General features: G+C 42.4%; 1 protein-coding gene across 7 annotated transcripts in view; it reads right to left on the bottom strand.

Annotated features, from left to right (window-relative positions):
- The window catches only part of LOC6593658 (BTB/POZ domain-containing protein 9), a 72137-nt gene that overhangs the window by 738 nt on the left and 51290 nt on the right, over positions 1 to 20109 (bottom strand). The window contains exons 1-4 of one of the 7 annotated variants that reach the window (XM_026987719.1): positions 3789 to 3829; positions 2990 to 3728; positions 1105 to 1348; positions 989 to 1045 (exon numbers count right to left, since the gene is read on the bottom strand). In XM_026987719.1, coding sequence (XP_026843520.1) covers positions 1334 to 1348; positions 2990 to 3712 — 738 coding nt within the window. In that variant the 5' untranslated portion in view covers positions 3713 to 3728; positions 3789 to 3829 and the 3' untranslated portion in view covers positions 989 to 1045; positions 1105 to 1333. Of the gene's footprint in view, positions 1 to 873; positions 1046 to 1104; positions 1349 to 2484; positions 3729 to 3788; positions 3830 to 5377; positions 5640 to 20109 lie in introns of those variants that run through there. The other 6 variants (XM_026987720.1, XM_026987718.1, XR_003408629.1 and 3 more) reach the window with 6 other exon arrangements.

Raw genomic sequence — 20109 nt, forward strand, 5'->3', positions numbered from 1 at the left:
TAACTTCTGCTTCGATAAATAAACAAGTTGAGCTACTTAAGATTTAAGTTGTTGTTGCAGTTGTTCCCCGTGCCACAAGCCCCAATCCTCGTTCCCCTTCCCCATGCCACTCCCCTATCCCATTGTTGTTGTTGCAAGTTTTGCTGCACACAAAATTTATAGTGGATACTTTTTTTTCTGCAAACTACAGTGAAGATTGTCTTTGGAGAAAAAAGCCCTGCCATGTTTCGGGTGTCCGTTGATGGGCAGCTTTCACTGTATATTAACCCCTTGATTCCGTTACGAAATTGCATATTACGTATACGCTACGTATGCGCATTTCAAGCATGAAACTCTCTTCTGCACAATGCACAACAGCAACGTCGCTGCCGCTGCCGCTGCCGCTGCCACACTGCCACCGCGTACTGCCTCAGCCGATGCCACACTGCCCCTGCCTCTGCCCTGCGTGTGCGTTGGATAATAATAAACATATAAATGTTTATGTTAAATTAAATTGAATGCAAAAAAGCGGAAATGTAACAAAAATGGTGCAAAAAAAAAAAAAAGAAATGGTTTGCGCCTTGTTGGGGAACGGGGAAACGCTTCAGTTGTTGCACGACAACAGAGAATTTAAGAAGGCTCCGCTCACTTCACTCCATATCCCATGCCAGTTTGGGGCGTCTGTTGTCAGGCAAAGTGCAGCCATAAATACGTTAACGTTCGATATTTTTGCGAGCGTTTGCCAGCTGCAGCTGTAGAGAATTTCCGAACGGGCTAAGTGGCTGCTGCCACACCCACCTATTGACATGCCACTAAGCAAAGACACTTTATGGGTGGCCCAAAGCCCTATCTATGTATTTTTTGGTTGCTGGGATAGTTTCGATAGTTACTTACTTCTTTCTTGTGGCAGTAAAAAATTTACTAAATTGAAATCACTTAAGTAACTTGATGATGGCCCAGGCAAAGTCTCTGATATTGTTGCCTCCTTTTCACGTCATCAACAGGAGGCCGCCGGCCTGCCTCTATAATGCCATTTGGTCTTGGCTTTTTGTGTTGAGTGTAGTCTCTGCAAAGAGGGAATTTATACATTATTGTTAGGTGAAAAACTTAATTTTAAATAGCTACCCAGTATAGTATACCCAGTAATTGTGGAAAATGGCGGGAAAACCTTTAGGCAGAACATAAGATAGGCCATAAGATATCCAACAGATGCCCCTGCAGATCCAGTCGCAGGTGGACCCTGGGGCAGCGACCAGCAGCGTCGTATCGAAGCTGAGCTACGAGGACGATCGTCGTGAAGTATGTGCCAATGTCCTCGAGCAGCCCAGTAGATCCTCGCTCGCTACTTACGATCTTAGTACGAGTAGCACTGGAATTTGTAAAATGGGGATGGCGACCATGAATATACCCCGAAAATCATAAAAATTATGACAAACGCCTATGCGACCCATTATCAAATAATATCAAATAGATTAAAAAGGCTTTTTTGGTCATATGTATAAGAAACGAGGGGGAACGTTGTGAGTTGCTGCGGACACCGCAACTCTACATTTACACCTGATACTAAGTCAGTATGGCTCGCCTCCGGAAGACGCCGCTAATATTAAGCGACACGACAAAGAGTGCGTGCGAAGATATGGTCATTATCTATGATTCTGCGTTCTTAGTTTTCTCGAATCTGCAATATTGTGAATGCAACAGATTTTCGTCATTTGTGTGGGCGTTAGGGGGTGGGGCGGAATTCTGAGATATACGTTTTATAGTGGTTACTCTAGCCTTAACAGTCCCTGAGATTTGAGGTTGCCCCAGATTTTCGTCCTTTGCGGGGGCGGAAGGGGGTGTGGCGAAATTTGGACACGAAACGGTCAAGGTCCGATATCACAGGAGTGTGGATACCAAATTTGGTTGCTCTAGCTCTTATGGATTCTGAGATCCTTGAACTCATATTTTGCAATTGGCAAAAAAGACCATGAAACCTGTGTGTTAGAGAGAGACAGAGCGAGAAAGAATGAAATTGTTTTCTTGATTCTGGCTATAATAATTATAGGATTTTGCAGATTTTGCACTCGAGAAGATATAGTCATCCTCTACGATGCTGCGTTTTTCTCGTATCAGTTTTCTCGTATCTTTAAAATTGTGGATACCACAAATTTTCGTCCTTTGTGGGGGCGGAAGTGGGCGGGTCGAAGCTTTGAAATATTTTTGTAGCAGTGACATATCACAGAAGTCTGGATCCAAAACATCGTTGCTCTAGCTCTTATAGTCTTTGAGCATTAGGCGCTGAAGGGGACGGACAGACGGACAGACGGACGGACGGACAGACGGACAGACGGACGGACGGACAGACGGACAGACAGGCATGGCTCAATCGACTCGGCTATTGATGCTGATCAAGAATGTATATACTTTATAGGGTCGGAAACGATTCCTTCTGGACGTTACACACATCCACTTTTACCACAAATCTAATATAAAAAGGAAGCAACATCATTTTTTTCTACCGTTTTTACTTTTGTGATGACAAGATTACCGATGATTAGGAACGGGACTGTGCCACATTTGCTTTCAGGAAATGGGAAAAATTTCAGTGCTACTTTTTGTACATGGCTGTCAGAGAATGCATAAAATGTTTAGAACCAGTAGGTACAGTTCCGATACGAATGTAGCGAACGGGTCGCTGTTCGAATGTGAAGTTAAGTGTCGCGTTTCCATGAAGACTTTCCGATCCCACACAATTCCAGTGAGTCTGGTCGCAAGAAACATGCACTTCGAAACTGATGCTATATGAGCCATATTGGAAAATAACTTCAATAAAGTTGATTGCGAAAAGGTTTCTCAGCTCGAAGACTGTACGATCTTGCTCATCCTGGAAACGGCGCGCAAGATGTTTCCCTGATGCCACATCCTCCCCCGGCAACACGACGACACGGTAGGGCAGATTCTCTCCGGTATCCACTTGACCAATGGCGTCGAGTATCTGTCCCAACTCGTATATGCCAGAGGGGCGTACCTCTTTCACCAGCTGTTGGGCAGTCAAAAGCGGGAGACGTACGAGCGCAGCCACCGTCTTGAAGTCCTCGCTCGGATGGTTGTCCCTCCATTTGCATACAGCTCGAAAGATATCAATTTCGAGAGCCGCCAACTTGTCCCGTCGCAGGAGTTCCTCAAGTGATTCCTTGGACAGTTGTGCGAAGGAATCATGTTTTAATATATCGGAGCAATTGTAGTCGATGAAATCTAGGCATTCTTCAGCCCGTTGGTTGAGATTGTTGCGGCGTGCGACATCCAGGATCGTGCACACATTACTGACAGAAAGATTCTGCTGCAGGTAGTTTCCTATTCCCGACTCGACGGCCTGCAACCCGTAAAGATGGGCCAAATCGAGCACATCGATAATGGTGTCCACGTCCAGTGTGGACAGAGTCATCTTCCCCGAGTAGAGATATCCCAGGATTAACTTGAAGGCTTCAAGCGGCACCTCCAGCGGAACTTCCCGTTGGTTCGACTCGGCCAAACCGCCGTAGAGCAAAGCGCGGAAGTACTCACAACGCATCGCCAGAATGTTGCGATGGCCCGGCAGCCGCTGATTCTCCACCAGGAACTCCACGTCCGAGTAGGGCTCGTTCATGCAGAGGCTGGCCATGTCCTCGACGAGGCTGCCGCTGTAGTCGATAATGTATTCTTTAGTGGAATTCGGGGACGACGAGGTATCTTTATTTGCCTGGCTGCTCATTTTCGTCGCTAGATTTCTGTGTGTGGAATGGATAGAGGCTGTCTAGATTTCAATGCTTTCTGTTTCGAAAACTCACTTTTTTCGTTTCCTCAAATAACCTGTAACAATTGCAATTAAATGTTATTCGGTGCTCCGCAGATTTAGTACTGCTTGCATGACCGATTAGTCAGATCGAACAACTAAAAAATGATCGGTGCGGAAACGATCGCGCTGATAAGATAAGATTGGAGATCCCACCACTATCTACTATCGATAGGGTACGAGTAGACCTCTCGTGTACACTATGCTTATAGCTTTGTTTGATCAATCAAGCATTTCTGCCCGAGATAGGCTTACATTTCGGAGAGTAGCTTCATCCTAAACACTTCAGTGTTCAACTCCGGCGATCGTGTGCGCCGCGCACCCTGGCAGTCCGTGCTTGCCCAAAGAAATCTCAGATCGAAATTTAGAAAGTGATTTTAGATCAGCTGCGCTTTTAGGCCCCTTTCCGGCCTAGTGTGCGCGAGACCAAATTCGAAATCAACAGAACGGTTTATTCATCCGTTGATTTTTAGAGCTGGTTGCAAAATGATCTAAAAGCTCTTGCTCCGTCAGTTTAAAAGCTTCGATCGTCGAAGCCACTGGCTACGCAGCGCCCGTCGACACGTTCTGACTGATGTAGAGTTGCGGTCGCCGCAGCAACTCACAACGTTCCCCCTCGTTTTTAGTTAGCGGTAGGCACATATATATGTACATATGTACATACTCTTTCTCTTTATTCCCCATCCAGTTTCATTTCGCGAATTCCCTGTGGTATTCTGTATTACGTATATTCAAAATGATGGACTTAAGTAGCCGTTAAATTGAAGTGGGTACGAAAAAAAAAACATAGCAAAACACACACCCAACCCCACAGAGAAATGTGGAAAGGGTGGGGAGGGGGGGAGAAAGATAAATGTTTACTTATGGAACGGCGTGTGCGTGTGCGTGTGTGTATCTGGGTGTGTGTGGGTGTGTGGTTTAAATTTAATACGCCATTCAATCAATTTCTGAACCACAACCCAGGACCAGGACCAGGACCCGCACCAGGTCCCAGCCCCATCCTTCTCCCTATGGCGCTGTCCTTCCTTTCCTTTCAATATTGTCGTTTGCATTTTGCAAGGAGAGTATTGGGCGGCGGAAAGTGGGCGCGTCATTATCCTTTCACGCAAAACAAAACGCTGCTGCGTGCCAGGACCTCATTCTCGCACTCCAGGCTCCTATAGGGGGGAGTGGACTGGCTCTGGGCTCCTCAAGTCCTGGCTCTTGATGCCCGATTTCGACTCCTGGCATTCTCGACTGCTGACTGCTGACTGCTGCCTGCTGTCCCCGTTGCGAGTCCTTTGTCTGGGCATTTATTTATTTATTTATTTATTGTCATGCCTGTTTATTGTTTTGTCTTTGATTGGCTTCGGCTTCGGCTTCGGTCGCCCCATTCCTCCATTATCATTGAAAGATTTATACATATACTCGTGCTTTAACTGAAGAAAGTTGATTAGCTTTGTGGTGCCACGGGTGCGATTTAAAGTCACTTCTAGAGTATACGTATGTTGCTCTCTAGGTAATTAATGGAAATATCTTCTCAAAAATATGATTAATTCTAGCCAAATATTTAAGACACTTTCTCCATAAGCGTGAGCGCCTTACCTTAGTTCCCTCTTCTGAAAAGAAAGTGTATTTCCGCAAATTCCACATAATATTCCAACTTTCTGCTGTCTCATGTCCGCTTGTCCCTTTTTTTTTGTGCTTATTCTCGAAATTCTTTCCCCTCTGTTGGTGTGTGTGTGTTTCGTATTACTCCTTTGGAATCCTTCTTATTGGCGCATAGATTTATGGCTTTATGCTCAAATGATTGTTTGCTCTCTCAGACCCTCATAATACGCGCTACGAATGAGGATGAGAAAAAGCCCTGCCATCAAATAGAATATGCAAAAGTGATAATCAAGTTATAAATTTAAATTGAAACTCATAAATTTCTGCATGCGAATGTGGGAAAATATATGGTATTCTGGAGTAGCATTGTCCCCCTATTCCATCATGTAATTATCTGTGCGGATTTCTCAGTATTTCCCTGCCTGGAATTTATTGAGAATTTACATGCAGATATAAATACATATTATACCTGAATATGCACATATATGTACATACATATGTATGAGTAATGTATGCATTTTTCTGAATATGGCACAAATATGTATTTATTGCCGGAAATCACATATTTCCGGCGGCAGGCTTTCGGGGCAGGCGACGTGCCATTAATGAGCAGCACAATTAAATTTCACTCTCAAAATGACACAAAAAGGTTAAAAAGTATTGTCTAATTGGTGGGTCGCCTAGGCGAATGACCTGGAAAATAGTTGGGAATTTTAGTTGTAAACCAAAATTTGAAATTAAGTATATTTTGAGTGGACTTTGTGAAAATGAAGTCTCTTCTTTGTTACTTCTAAATACTTAAATTTATTAAGAGTAGATATCTGATGTATCTAATCTAAGATCTAATCAGGAGATATTCTAATAATAATATTCTCTGAATATATTGGAACTAGCCCCCTACGGGGTCCGAAAACTCAACTCAAAACTGTTTCACACCTTTTTAATATTTTTCTCTATGTGCCATACCCCTCACAAGTCCCTGCATACCCTTCATTCTTTCGAACATAAATGGAATTTATGCAAAATATTACAACAACAACAACAACAACAACAAGAACAATAGCCAAATAGGACACTACGTACGTGGGCGGATGTGTTCAGGGACGTCTGCGTGTGTGTTTGCCTTTATTTTCCCATGGCATAATATAAAACATCCTGTTGTCGGGTCCGGGTCTCTCACACATGCCTATTGTCATAAATAACCCAAAGCCGAAGCCGACCCGAAGCGAAAGGTGTGTTTTTGCGTTTTGTCTATTGTTTGTGACTTTGTAAAATTTTGTTTAAGTTGCTTAAATTTGTTGCGTTATTTGCGTCATTTCCGCAGCAAATCATGAAATAAACAGGGTGCTCGTACAATACCAAGTCCAGGCACAACAAAAAAACGGAGAAGGAAATAAATATGGGTTTTGGGTGGCGACCTCTGCATGAACGAGCACTTGTCGGACGTGGAGCTCTTGGTGGAGGATCAGCGGCTGCCTGTCCAGACGTCTCCTTCTGGCGGCGCGCTCTGAGTACTTCCGCGCTTTGCTCTACGGCGGTTTGGCTGAGTCGAACCAACGGGAAGTTCGGCTGGAGGTGCCGCTTGAAGCCTTCAAGTTAATCCTGGGATATCTCTACTCGGGGAAGATGCCTCTGTCCACACTGGACGTGGACACCATTATCGATGTGCTCGATTTGGCCCATCTTTACGGGTTGCAGGCCGTCGAGTCGGGAATAAAAAAATACCTGCAGCAGAATCTTTCTGTCAGTAATGTGTGCACGATACTGGATGTGGCACGCCGCAACAATCTCAACCAACGGGCTGAAGAATGCCTCAATTTCATCGACAACAATGGCTCCGATATAGTAAAACATGATTCCTTCGAAAAGCTGTCCAAGGAATCACTTGAGGAACTCCTGCGACGGGACAGCTTTGGGGCCCTCGAAATTGATATCTTTCGAGCTGTATGCAAATGGAGGGACAACCATCCGAGCGAGGACTTCAAGACGGTGGCTGCGCTCGTACGTCTCCCGCTTTTGACTGTCCAACAGCTGGTGCAAGAGGTACGCCCCTCTGGCTTACTCGAGCCGGACCAAATATTCAACGCCATTGGTCAAGTGGATACCGTAGAGAATCTGCCCTACCGTGTCGTCGTGTTGCCGAAACGTCTTGCGCGCCGTTTCTTGGATGAGCAAAATCGTACAGTCTTCGAGATGAGAAACCATTTGGTAATAAATTGTATTGGATTTCGCATTTCTCACGCATATAAAAAAGTGATCGACTTGGATGTCTCTTGCGACCAGGCTCACTGGCATCCTGTGGCATCGAGTTAAAATCAGGAAAAAGCGGAATCAAACTGCATCTTCAAGGAGCGAGCCGTGCGCTATATTCGTGTCGCAGGTTCAAATTGTGATGTAGACTCTCTGACGGCCATGTACAAAAAGTAGCACTGTGCATCAGCAGCGAGCTCTGAGCGAGGAAGGTTACATCCGTTGATGAAAGTGTTATTCCGATAGTCGTACTCATCATTTCCTAGGAGGAAATACAGATTTTTTATTTACACATCTACATACATATGTACATACATATGAATAAAAAGGAACATTTTTGGGCAAACATTTTAAGCAAACGATTTTCATAAAGATGGACAGTACACATTTCTGGGACGCGTCTCTACCGAAGAGCAATTGAAACCCTACAAAAACTCTTCCTAGAGGAAAGTCAGAGAGATATAAGGACCTCTCGACCCTTGACCCTCGCTGCGCTTACCTAGTCGTACGACTTCAATTTAACGGCTACTTTAATCCATCATTTCAAGTTATTATCTTTTCGCCTGCTGCAGTGCTGTCTGCTGCCTGCTGCCTGCTGCCTGGTGGCTGGTGGCAAAAGTTGGCAAGTTCCCGAGCACGCTTTGTTGGCCACGCATCAAATGGGCCTTCAATGGGCATTAAAAGGAGAGTTGATGATGGGGCTCGTCCTGGATAATGAAAGGAAAGGGGCATGAAAGGCCCATTAAAAGGCCACCACAGAAAACTGCTGACATCACGACTGGCGACGACAAGGATGGGTTGATGGGTGGATGAGGATGGGAGGAGGGGAGGCTGGTGCTGGGGCTGGGGCTACTTCGCCGTCGAATTAAAAAGTTGCCTTGATAATCCTTTTGCAAAATAGACGGGATTAAGTAAAATGCTGAGCCGGAAATTTATGCAGGCCAGGTGCTGGTGCGCTGCCGTCCAGGTGTTGACCATCAGAGAGTCAGTCCGAGGCGAACTGCGCGCCATGAGAGCACTTAAAATGTGCCACAGTGTTGCAATAATTACCGTTAAATGGTGGCAGTTTAAAACACTTAAGAGGCAGCGGGGCGGACGGGGGGGCAGGCACAGCAGGCTGGCCCTCTCGCTGTCTCTCTGTTATTATCCTTGCAGCAGCAGCAGGAGCAACAGCAGCAGCATCTCGTTGTAAGTCCTCTCCATGGATTGCGGTGATTTGTAATTTTAAGCAGCGTATGATTAACTTTTCTGCCGCAAAGGCGCCAACGGATGCCGAGTCCTTGTCTCCCAATGGCTGAGTAATGACTGGGGCTGCATGTCCTGGAACAGTTGTTGTGGGGATTTCTATGACATTCACTAAATGGGTTTGTTGTTCCAACAGAAGTTAACAATTAGCTGAAGAGTGCCGGAAAGGAGATACTTTTGCTGGTCGAAGCTGTAGATACACTGGCATTTCCGTCGTCCCAATAACAGTACGGTTTTCATGCCTTGCGCGTCATGCGGCAGCGCCCCTCGGTCAGGTTTCCTGCGTTACCAAACTTACCAAAAACTCTTTCAATTAAAAATATCCATCCATCCAGAAACGACGCTCATTGAACACTCTCCAATAAAATCAATATTTTTGTTCCATATTTTTGTGACCAGTATTTACTTTAAAAGCAAAATATAATAATGATTCTGGCCATTAAATTGGTTCGCCAAAATATCGTAAAGGCAGAGTCGCGCGGGCCAAAGCGTTAACCCCAATCCGAGACCAATCCTGTTCCTGGTGCCCGACAAGTGTGTGTGTGCGTGTGTGTGTTGTGTGCACTTGTACTCATAGTTTAGCCAGGGGGAAAAACATATAAATAAATATACAAAAATAAAACCAACAAAATGCGAAAAATTGTCCTTGTATGTGCCGCCTGTCTGCCTGTCTGCGTGGGCGCAAGAGACACGGACCTGCTCCTGCTCCTGCTCCTGCTTCTGGTTCTTGCTGGTGTTGCTCCTGCACTAAAGTGCCATGCATTTGAAATTTGTAAGCACAACACTGCGTATGATCAACGTATGTATGTCTGCTTGTGGGTGGAATGGTGCTGGGTGCGTGTTTTGTGGACCGAAAGGCATGGGGCGTGACTATGTGGCACTGCACATGAAATAATGACAACAGCTATAAAATTTTGTTGGCTTTTTGGCGACACAAGGAACGTGGGGGGGGTGGGGTTGGTGAACAGTGTTCCGGGGAACAGATTCTTTTAGAAAAAAATGATTTTGTATATTTTTTAAATATTTTTGTACAGCCAATTCCCTACAGCTAAGAGGCTTACATTTTCTTGGGCAACAAACAGCAAGAGCTAGCCATTTTCTTGACTTGCAAAAGGAATGAAACCCCTTAAGCTTTAGCCCCAACGTCTGAGCCAACTAATTGCCTTACTATTTACAGCATCCGAATGGTTTTCAAGATATCAAAAAAGTAAACTGCTAACAGAATAAACATTCCGCAAATACCCAACCAAGACAATAGTCTTGAAAATATGATTTTTGAATCGGTAAGGATATACAAATAAAACCCCATAAGCCCGTCACTTATATAATTATCACTGTGCAACGTTCATTATTTATTTTGTAATTCAATAGATATATAGAGCTACAGACTATAAATACTTGTATAAACAATTTTAATTCATACAAAAAATGTATAGAAATTATACTGCCATTTTTTAGGAATAAATAAATACATACATCAGGCCAAGATATCCGTTCGGTGGGAGAGTATTTACTATATTTCTTTATTTTTTTTTTAAAGATAAATCATTTTTAATCAATCTTATAACGTAAGAGGTCGTCTTTAACCCTGAAACAGGTATATTTTTGAGTGTTAGATAACATACAGCAGCCCTGCCCCAAGACTGCCCCCATAAAGCGGTCCTATTGTTTTATTATTATTTATTTAGTATAATAAAATTTACTGCGATTGAGAGGGGGGTCCATTCATTCAATAAACCCCCCGAAAAATCGCAGAGTTTAATTGGAGTTTTGGTTTTTGGGAACACAAACGACAGAGGCATTTGCTCAAGTGGCTTTTTGATGCTGCTGCTTTTGGTTTTGCTTCTGCTGCTGATGTTGCTACTGCCACAGATTCTGCTCACTACTCTCTGCCCCCTGCTGCCCCCTGCTGCCCCCTGCTGATGCCGCTGTTGCTGCTGTTGTATGTAGTTTATTTCCCCTTTTCCCGGACTGTCTTGAATTATTATTCATGAGAGCTTTAATTTATGCTGCAGTTAGAATTAGTGAGCTTTGCATTTTTCGCCATCTCTTTCCCCGGTACTGTACATACTCGTATGTATGTACATATATGTATGTGTGTATGGGAGTATCTGAGAGTGTGCCTAAGTATCTACGAATGTAAGTAGGTGTGTGCCTATCCCTGTCTGTGTGTGTGTTGGTTTGGTTTGGTTTGGTGTTTAGTTTTCGTTACGGAAGTACTTAAAATGGCATTAATACTTTCATGACTTGTGGCCCAGGCAATCTGCGGTCAGGTGGTGCGGCCAAAATATTCACATTAACTATTCATATCCATTCACATCGTGTCTGCATATGAATGTTGTGGGTATAGCATGCATTTGTAATGAACAGATAAGACTGCAAATTAGAGCAAAGGACATACGATACGATATTTGTTAATATGATTTCCCAGGGACTGCAATGAATACAGCAAATTCGATTTAAGTCCAAAATAATTGCACACAAGTCTGGGATGTTGCTGCATTATCCCTGACGGATTGGGAATTTGGAAGATACTAGAGCTTTCAGCTTTTGAACTGCTTTTTATTTAATAATCACTTTTTTTGCTTGTTCTCCAATTGTTATTAAATGTTTTAGTTTCTTTTCCCATTCCGTTTTACTTCTTTCTTGAGCCATGCATTACTTTCGAGTGAGCGGGCCGATGAGTAGGGCTGCTCCAACAACAATGTCAACGGGAACAGTTTAAAATGTATTCAATTTAGTGAAGAAAATGTAGAATATTCATCTTATTTTATAGAGCATTGCTCCACCCATAAAAATGTATCCCCATTTCCTTTCTGGCCATGTCTGGCCCTTGCTCTCTCTCAATTTGATTTCCCCCAAGTCGGTCATTATTTTCTACAGCCTCCAGTCCCCCCGCCCCTGCCAAGTATTTACATGTTCAATTAGTTTGATAGGCAGCGCGAGTCAAGTGAATGGTCCAAGAGTTGATAAAAATACTTGAGATTTTATTCGAAAATTTCTCCCATTTTGATTCACTCTGTCATTGGCCCTTGGATCTCCCTGGTTCGCTCTGGTATTTTTGTTAGCTGCTTATGGCCATTTGCTTGTAGCCAATTTCCATTTTAGTTTGAGTGGCAATCAGTTCTGGGATTTGTTTATGGCATTTTCATGCTTATTTTTTCGCATTTCTACGATTTTTTTTTTTTGTATCTGTTTGTAGCTCTATAAATGAGTAGTGCTCAACATTTTGTACAGATATAAAAAAGGGAATTTACATACCATCCCCCCCCAGCCCCTCAGAGGCATATCAGAGCCCCCTAGCTCGCTTCTGGCTGATTTTCTTTTGGGCATACGTGTACAGACACATTTTTGTGCCTTGGCTGCCTTGTTTGAAAACTAATTAAAAGTTTAAATGTTTGTAATTAGCGTCGGAATAAATGTCTGCCTGCCACATTATAAAATTAGTAAATTTTATGCCAAACTTTTTGGCTGCAGTCAAAATATACGTATAGAAAAAAAAAACCAACCCACCCACGCACTCCCCTCTGACTGTCCCTATACCCCCCACCAACCCCCCGCCAACCCGCACCCTGTTGACGGCGGTTTTCATTTCGCAATTTTCAGTTGTGTGGTTTTGATGGCTTTTCAGGGGTTTTTCGAGCTTCGTCTCGGGGCTGGAGTGGAGTCCATGAGGCTGATAAGTTTTCAGAGTCAAGTGAGGTTCTGAGGAGTTTGAAATGGGTACTGCATTCGATACGATGCTCGATAACTGGTTGTGGATGCTATATTACATACTATAGTTGGAAAAACGATGGTTTGGGCTTCTATGGTCTTCAATTATTAATTAATTTATCTGAGATTTGCTCCAACTTGTTTCAGATCTATGGCGTCCCTGCGTAACGGATTCAATTATAACACAAATCCCCTGCTCACCGAATATACCCACATAATCCTGTCTGTCGGTAACCCAAATCAAAATCCAACGAAACGGCGGCCTACCCTCCCTCAAGAAATCAACGACAACTCAAACAAAAAGTCAATACAAATAATTTTCATCCTTTTTTGGGGGCACAGGCTGGCGGCAAACAAAGAGGTTATTGTTATGGGCGTATCGGCCAACCGACCACGCCCCATACAACCGATGGGAGGGAGGGAGATTATTCAATCAACAATAAAAACGCACACGCTTAATTAATTTAACCCGAAAAGTCAATCACGCGAAACGTTGACGAATGACAACGGCAGAGGTAGGAAAACAGGGACAACGCCGCCCCACGCCACGTTTCATCCTTAAGCAGGGTTGCCGCCCCCTCTCAAACGAAAGAAAAATAAGTATGGCGCACAATGACAAACATCGATAACAAGTTGTTTTTGATTTCGTTTGGAGGCATTAAAATAAAGAAAAAGAGTGGAAAAAGAAAGCAAACACACAAAAACCAAGGAACAAAGGACACAATCAGAGGTCTGTCTGTAGCCTTCGGCTGAGAGGACATCACATAAAAAATAACAAGGATGCTGCGCTGCTGCAGCACAGGACACAGCACAAAGAACCGTTCCAAAGCCATTTGCATTTCTCAGCGCCGCTCTTCGATTTTTTTTTTCTTTTTTTTTGTTGTCTGTTTTCGTTTGTTTTTTAATGCTGCACTAAAAGTTCACTCAAACGTAAAAAATAAAATGTTTAATATAAAACAAAAAAAAAAACAAAAAACACAGAAAAAAGGAGAATATAAAAAGTTCCACGTAGCTCGACAGGAAAAAGGAGGAGCTAGCTCTAGCCCCTGAGTCCAAAACGGAGCACGCGCTAATCTATTTTTGGTTTGTCTCAGCCTGCCCCACCGGCCCGCCGCACGCAATGGCCTGGGGCATGAGGGGCGGCTACTTACTTAGATTGGTCCTATTTATATACTCCTCGGCCGGATAGTGTGTAGGTGTGAAAATATCTGTCTGGCAGGAAATCCATTTTGAGCTAAAGAACCTGGAGCTAAAGAAGAGAATCAATGCATATGAATGAGCCGTGGCCTTTGAACTTAAGAAAATCACATGTATGAGTCTTTTTACTAAGATTAGATGGTTGACATTAGGATTCCAGCTATTCAGATTTATTTTCGGCCAATTGAAGGTCTAGATAAATAAATTAAAGGAAATTCAACAGAAATTTCTCTTGTTGGAGTGAAAGATATAAAGAAAACTATCAACAAGGGTTACCATAAAAATTGGAAGGTATTTATATGATTAATTTAAATTTTTAATATTTGTCCACAATTTGCGGAAAGCAATAAGGCGAATGTTATTGCTTTGATAATAATAAAAATATTTAAAAAACTTAAACTTTTGGATCGCTTTCGATCTTCAGGTACGACACAACTTAAAATACCCATAAAAGATCAGACAATTGTCTTTTTAATTCAATAATTTCTGTAGATACCCAATCTGCAAATGCCGAGTAAAAATTATGAAAGTTTTTTAGTTTTAAAATTGCAAAATCCTAGGATAAGATATGAATTTATTCATAAGTGACCAATTAATATTTTTCTTGTGGAAAGTACAGGCACCAAACGTCAGAAAATCTTTAAAAAAGAACCTTAGAAAAAAAACTACTAAAAATTCCTAAATTTATCGGATGATTTTTGGGTCATCTTTGACTCTTTCTAGCAGATTTTCAAGCCCAAATATGAGTCCCCCCTCTTTACACTCTATAAACCCATTCAATTTTGCCATCTTTGACTGAAATTCTATGCTCAAAACCATTTAAAATGTTGGAAACACTTTCCAATCTGCCTAGCAAAATGGGCTTAAATTTCAGTGAGAACTGAGAGCCTCCCTCCTGCCACATGTACGGGTACCGACTGCCACGGACTAAGTAAATGCAGTGCCGCAAACATAAACTCATTAGCCCCGAAATCCCCCACCATACAAGAGTGGAAACGGGGCTGGGAGGAAACGGAGTGTTAGATAGGTTGTAGAGAGTCCAATTGGTCAAATATTCAATATGCGCCAATCGAATGACCGACCGACGGAGCAGCACAGAGCATCAGATAAACGCAATGCAGCGTCGCTTAATTAAGGTTTAGTAGTAAGCCCCCTTCCCCCAAACCCACACACACACACGCACACACACACGCACACACACACGCACACACATACCCGGAGAGAGAAACTCAATGTAATTATGTGCTAAGTGCTAGAGGTCCCAGCTCCAGCTCCAGCTCCAGCCTCAGCCTCAGCCTCACCGAAAATTCATTCAGTATCGGACAATCGCACAATGTTCGAAGAACGATTCAGAATTCTGGCAGTGGCCAGTGCTCTCATCGCCATATCAATAATCATCATCATAGCCCATTCACAAATTCAAACATTCGTAATGGTTTTTGTGGTTTTTGGGCCCAAAAATCGTGCAATTAGCACAAGATTATGCCTGCGTGCCTGGCATTTCGAAATGTTATTCAAAGATTGTACTGAAAGGCTGGGGGATTGTATGCTGCAGAAATATTCTCATTAAAAATATCTTTAAATTTAATTTTGTATTATTATATTGTATTTGGCTCGTTTCTTTACCGTGTGTTCACTGCACTGCATATGTGTTTAATTGGACCTATTTTTCTGCTCTTTTGGCCATTTTCTTCAACGGCCTTGCGCCCAACCACATCCACGCCCACGCCCAGGCCCCGTGGCAGTAGAAAGGATTCGCTGGCTCAGCAGGAGGCAAGCAGCGCGAACTGCGGGCGGGTTAAATGCCAGACCGCTCCGCTGTCGCTTGCTCTCTTCCAGTGTTGACCGGAAAAACGCGGGAAATTAAGGATAATGTAATTTATTGATGCATTGTAAAAGTTAAGCTCCCAGCCGCCTGGCGTTGTCGCCTCCGCTGTCTCGTATAAATTACAATTTGACCCGAGAAAGGGAAAGGGAAAGCCGCCCGGAGATTGTACAGCACAAAAACGTGGACAAAAGAGAGGAGAATGGTGAATGGGGGCATGCGGCATGAGCCATGCCGGTGCCTCATAATACTTTGTGCTCACAATTTTCTGCACAATTAGCAACTTTTGTTGCCCCTCTCTCTCTCTCTCTCTCTCACTCGATTTGCATAAATTTCTGTTTCTTTTTGCCATCCAAAAAATATTTTATTATATTTAAAATACTCACACACACATAGATACTTAAAAACTTTTTATTCCATGCCTCTGCACGTTTCATAATATTTGTAGAGCACTAAGGGATACGTGTTTTTTTTTTTGTTTTTTATTTATTTTTTTTTTAAGTCAAACAGAAAATGTCGAAACTTTACTTTTCCATCATTGTTTCTCTCGCGTTGAGTTTCATATAGAAATTAGAAAAATTAATGATGCACCAAGTAATTTGCGCCATTTAGGGGAGTTTGTTTATAAAAAGAAAAGAAGCTCTATAGAAATACATTTAGGGAAATTCATGACTTTAACTAACTCCCATTTAGTGGTTACTTAATACCAATTAAGAGCCATATAGGATCATATTTGTTTTTGCCTTAAAATCAAACAGTATTCGAAAGCTGCTCTAATGAATCACATCACACGGAATAATTTACCCAAAAGCAAACAATGGTAGTAGGCAGCCGAGGAAAATGCGAAATAAACAAGATACATCGTTAACGGATTTCATAAGGGGAACCAAAGACGATTACATTTAGTCAGTAATTAATTTATGGGAGATGCATGTGCATCTATGTATTGCGTGGAAGCTTTTGCTAAGGAAATCGATGAGTATTTGGAGGCTCTTAAAGGCTTTGCAGTCTCAGAAAATGATAATTCTGCTCCTCACTCAATGATTCCAGTGCCACATTCATGGAATGCGGCGAAAAACGTTCATTTTCTGTACAAATGTTCCATAAGCGAATGGCCATTAGCTATTCGGGAATATAAACACACATAAAATATGTCAAAAATGCTTACAAAAAAATGTAATAAAAGCAAAACCCATATATGGCCATTAAAAATAAAAAATCAAAAGATTTATTAGAGGAAAGCAATCACGATTCAAAGGAAATGTTAGTAAAATATTGTTAAAAAAATGTTAATAAAATTTCCAAGAACGAAAGAGAAAAAAGATTCATTTCATTCAATGTTTTTCAAACACAATATGCATATATTAGACCACTTAAATTGCATTTAAGTCCATTAAAAATTCCCTGGATATTCACCAAATTTCTGTTTGCATGCTATTCTGTCTTCAATGGGTGTGTCTAAAGGTATTTGCCAGTGCTGGCCTGACTGCCGGCCTGCCTTTCAGGCCCAATTAAGTGTGACAATGGGGAATGGAAACAAAGACGACATTTTTGACAGTTTAATTTTGGCGACTGAACACACTCGATTAAGGCGGAAAGGAAGACCTCTCCTTTCACTCTGTGTGAAACGGAAATTCTTTCCAACCAAACAATCAACACTTGCCCAGAAGAAGAGGCCAGAAGGCAGGCAGGCAGCCAGGCAGGAGGCCACTGTGACACTATCGCCAACGCACAGGGCAAATACTAGTACGAGATAGCATGGCTTTCAGCTTTGACCAAACAAACATATTTGCCGAAATGCCTTTGGCTTTAATTTCGAAAGACGTTCGGTTCGGTGGTGTCAGGGTCGGGCGGGAGGTGGCATCGGAGGCGTTTGGATCTTATTTTGTCTATTTATATCACAAGTCTCTGTCTATAACAGCCCACCCGCCCCCCCAGAGTCTTCCCAGTGCTGCCCACAAATCCTCGTGCTGCTGCTGCTGGTGCCCGGGAATGCCGGCAGCTAGTGGCAAGTGTAAGTGTGGCGCATTCCAGGCGTGTTGAAACTGTAAAATAGATGCCATACCTTCTCCCACACACACACACACACACACACACACACACAAGAAATTGCAATTGCAAGTTGAACACACACGCACACACACAAATATATGGAAAGGTTACAGTACGGTTCGGTGCCATTAGACTGTTTAATTGATTGATTTTCAGAGATCCAAGTTTTAAGAGTCTTTACTTTTGTCCGATATCAGCATAGATGACTATTACATTTATTTTACATTTTTGATCATCAAAAACAATCTTCAAATCTTCGATTTTGATTTTAATCCCTCCACTGTCTAATCCTAAAATGTATCTTATAGTTTGAAACATTGAAAAATCGATTTCCTAATCGATAAATATAACTATAAATCCAACAGAAATGTTATCTAATTGGATATAGAGTGAAAGGAATAATCTACACTAAAATACACTTTCGAAACGCACTGTCCACACATGGCTTAAGCCAGAAATCCTTTTTGGCCTCCTCACACACACACACACACACACACACATTCGAAGAGAACTAACAAGAAGATGCTTTGCTCTGCTTTGCTCTGCTCTGCTTTGCTCTGGCCGTACTCGTACTCGTATTTTAGCTTCTTTGCTGGTGAGCTACGTGGCTTAGCTGGCGGAGATTTATGGGGGAATTCCTAAAAGAAATCCAAGTCAATTACTTGCTTAATTATTTCCTTTGAAATTTATTGATTTCTTTCAGCCCGTTTCGCCCGAGCCCGTGCCCGAGACCGAGCCCTCGTCCTCGTCCAAGGATTGGAATGCTGTTCTCTGCTCGACACGCTTCGTTTGCTATTTGTTTTGTCTTGGAAATCGGCAACTTCACCCTCCACCATCCACCCTTCCACCCATCCAATGATAAATACTGAGATACACAACAGCAATGAAGGAATTTTTGCTGTTTGAAATTCGCTCTTGGCATTCGACTTTCGAATAGTAGGGTGTGACTGCCAGAGAGTCGCTTGTCGCTTAAATTCAAATCAAAATATTTGCTTTAATAAAATACAAATTCAACATCAAATAATTAATAAAGTTAAATTTAGCTATGGCCCAAAGGTGGTACCTAAAGCGTTTTATGGCAAAAAGAAAATGATGGATACATGCGCCGACGCCTGAGATACTCTTAAATTTAAAAATTTGTGGAATATATAGGTATTTTTTTTATCCTCTATTCTCTACATGGCAAACATCTCAGAATACCCTCAAAAACCAACAAAAGAATATGTATCTCGTATATTGTTTTCTTTTCATTAGGGAATGCTCGTCTGGAAATGTCAAATCTGCAGGGCTAAAATGTTTTAAAGTTGAAACTTAATTGCCTCTTGTCCGGCAATTAAACAATTTTATATATATTTTATTTAAGATTTTGCTTGTCAATCGTTTTTCATTCAACAGGAAGCTTTAATTTTCCCATTGAATGAACTCTAATTAATAATAATAAAAAAAAAAAGCAGAAATTTATTAGGCAATTTGTGGAAAGGATCTTTCTGTCTTTTGGGGGGCCTTTTGATGTTTGCTCAACTGTGCGTATGAGTAATATGAATATTGACGTACTCACGCTCGGATGAGTTTTAGTTGTTGAAAAAACAACAACAAATTTGTATGTGAATTGCTGTTGTTGTTCGGCTGGTCTTACGAGTACTACTCGTATTATTGTTGCTGATGTTTTTGAAGCTGGTTTTGCTGGATCCAGAAATTACACACACTCATGGGAGCTATTTTTCGAGTAGTTCGCTGGCTATGAAGTGGACGGACGCCCTCGAGTGGACGCAAAGCCCCCTTGTGGGCCTTTTTGCAGGGCAATCGAAATCGAGTCCCAGAAGGGTGGTGGGAGGAGGGGGAGGGCAAAACGGTGAAGGATTTTAACTCCAATGTGCCACACGTGTGGAATCATTCTTTCAGAGGGGGCTTGTTCTGCTCTTGACATTGACAATAAAATAGCGGCTCAAAAATAGGGATTCCATTTAAAGGCAGAATGAACGACCAGTGGCGGATTTTTCTGCTACCATTTATCCACTCTGTAGTCCCGAAAATTGTTTAAACACAGAGAGACATAACTTTATTTATTTGCCCTCGTTCCATGGAAAATGTTTGCATTTTTTTTTTTTTTTTTTTTGAGTATTTTCTTTGTTGTTTTGTTTTGTGTGCCCTACGGCAGCGACGGCAACGACGGCAATGGCCACAACGAAAATCTCTTTATTGGATTATCCTGCAAAATTTACGCGGCATTAAAAGCGGCCAAACGAGACCCACTTTCCGTGGCATCCCCTCACAAGCCCCCCCAGGGGTGATTCAGCGGGGGCTTCAAGGGGTTAAGCGCAAGGTAGTCAAACTCGCGAACAACAAAACGAGAAAAAACCCCAGTTTATTCACATTTTAAAGGTCGTCGGCGCGCTTCCATTAGTCCACAAAAAACAAAAAAAAAAAGATTCCCCCAACCCAA

Source organism: Drosophila persimilis, unplaced genomic scaffold (genome assembly GCF_003286085.1).
Source record: "Drosophila persimilis strain 14011-0111.01,24,50 unplaced genomic scaffold, DperRS2 tig00000124-arrow-pilon, whole genome shotgun sequence".
Lineage (NCBI taxonomy): Eukaryota > Metazoa > Arthropoda > Insecta > Diptera > Drosophilidae > Drosophila > Drosophila persimilis.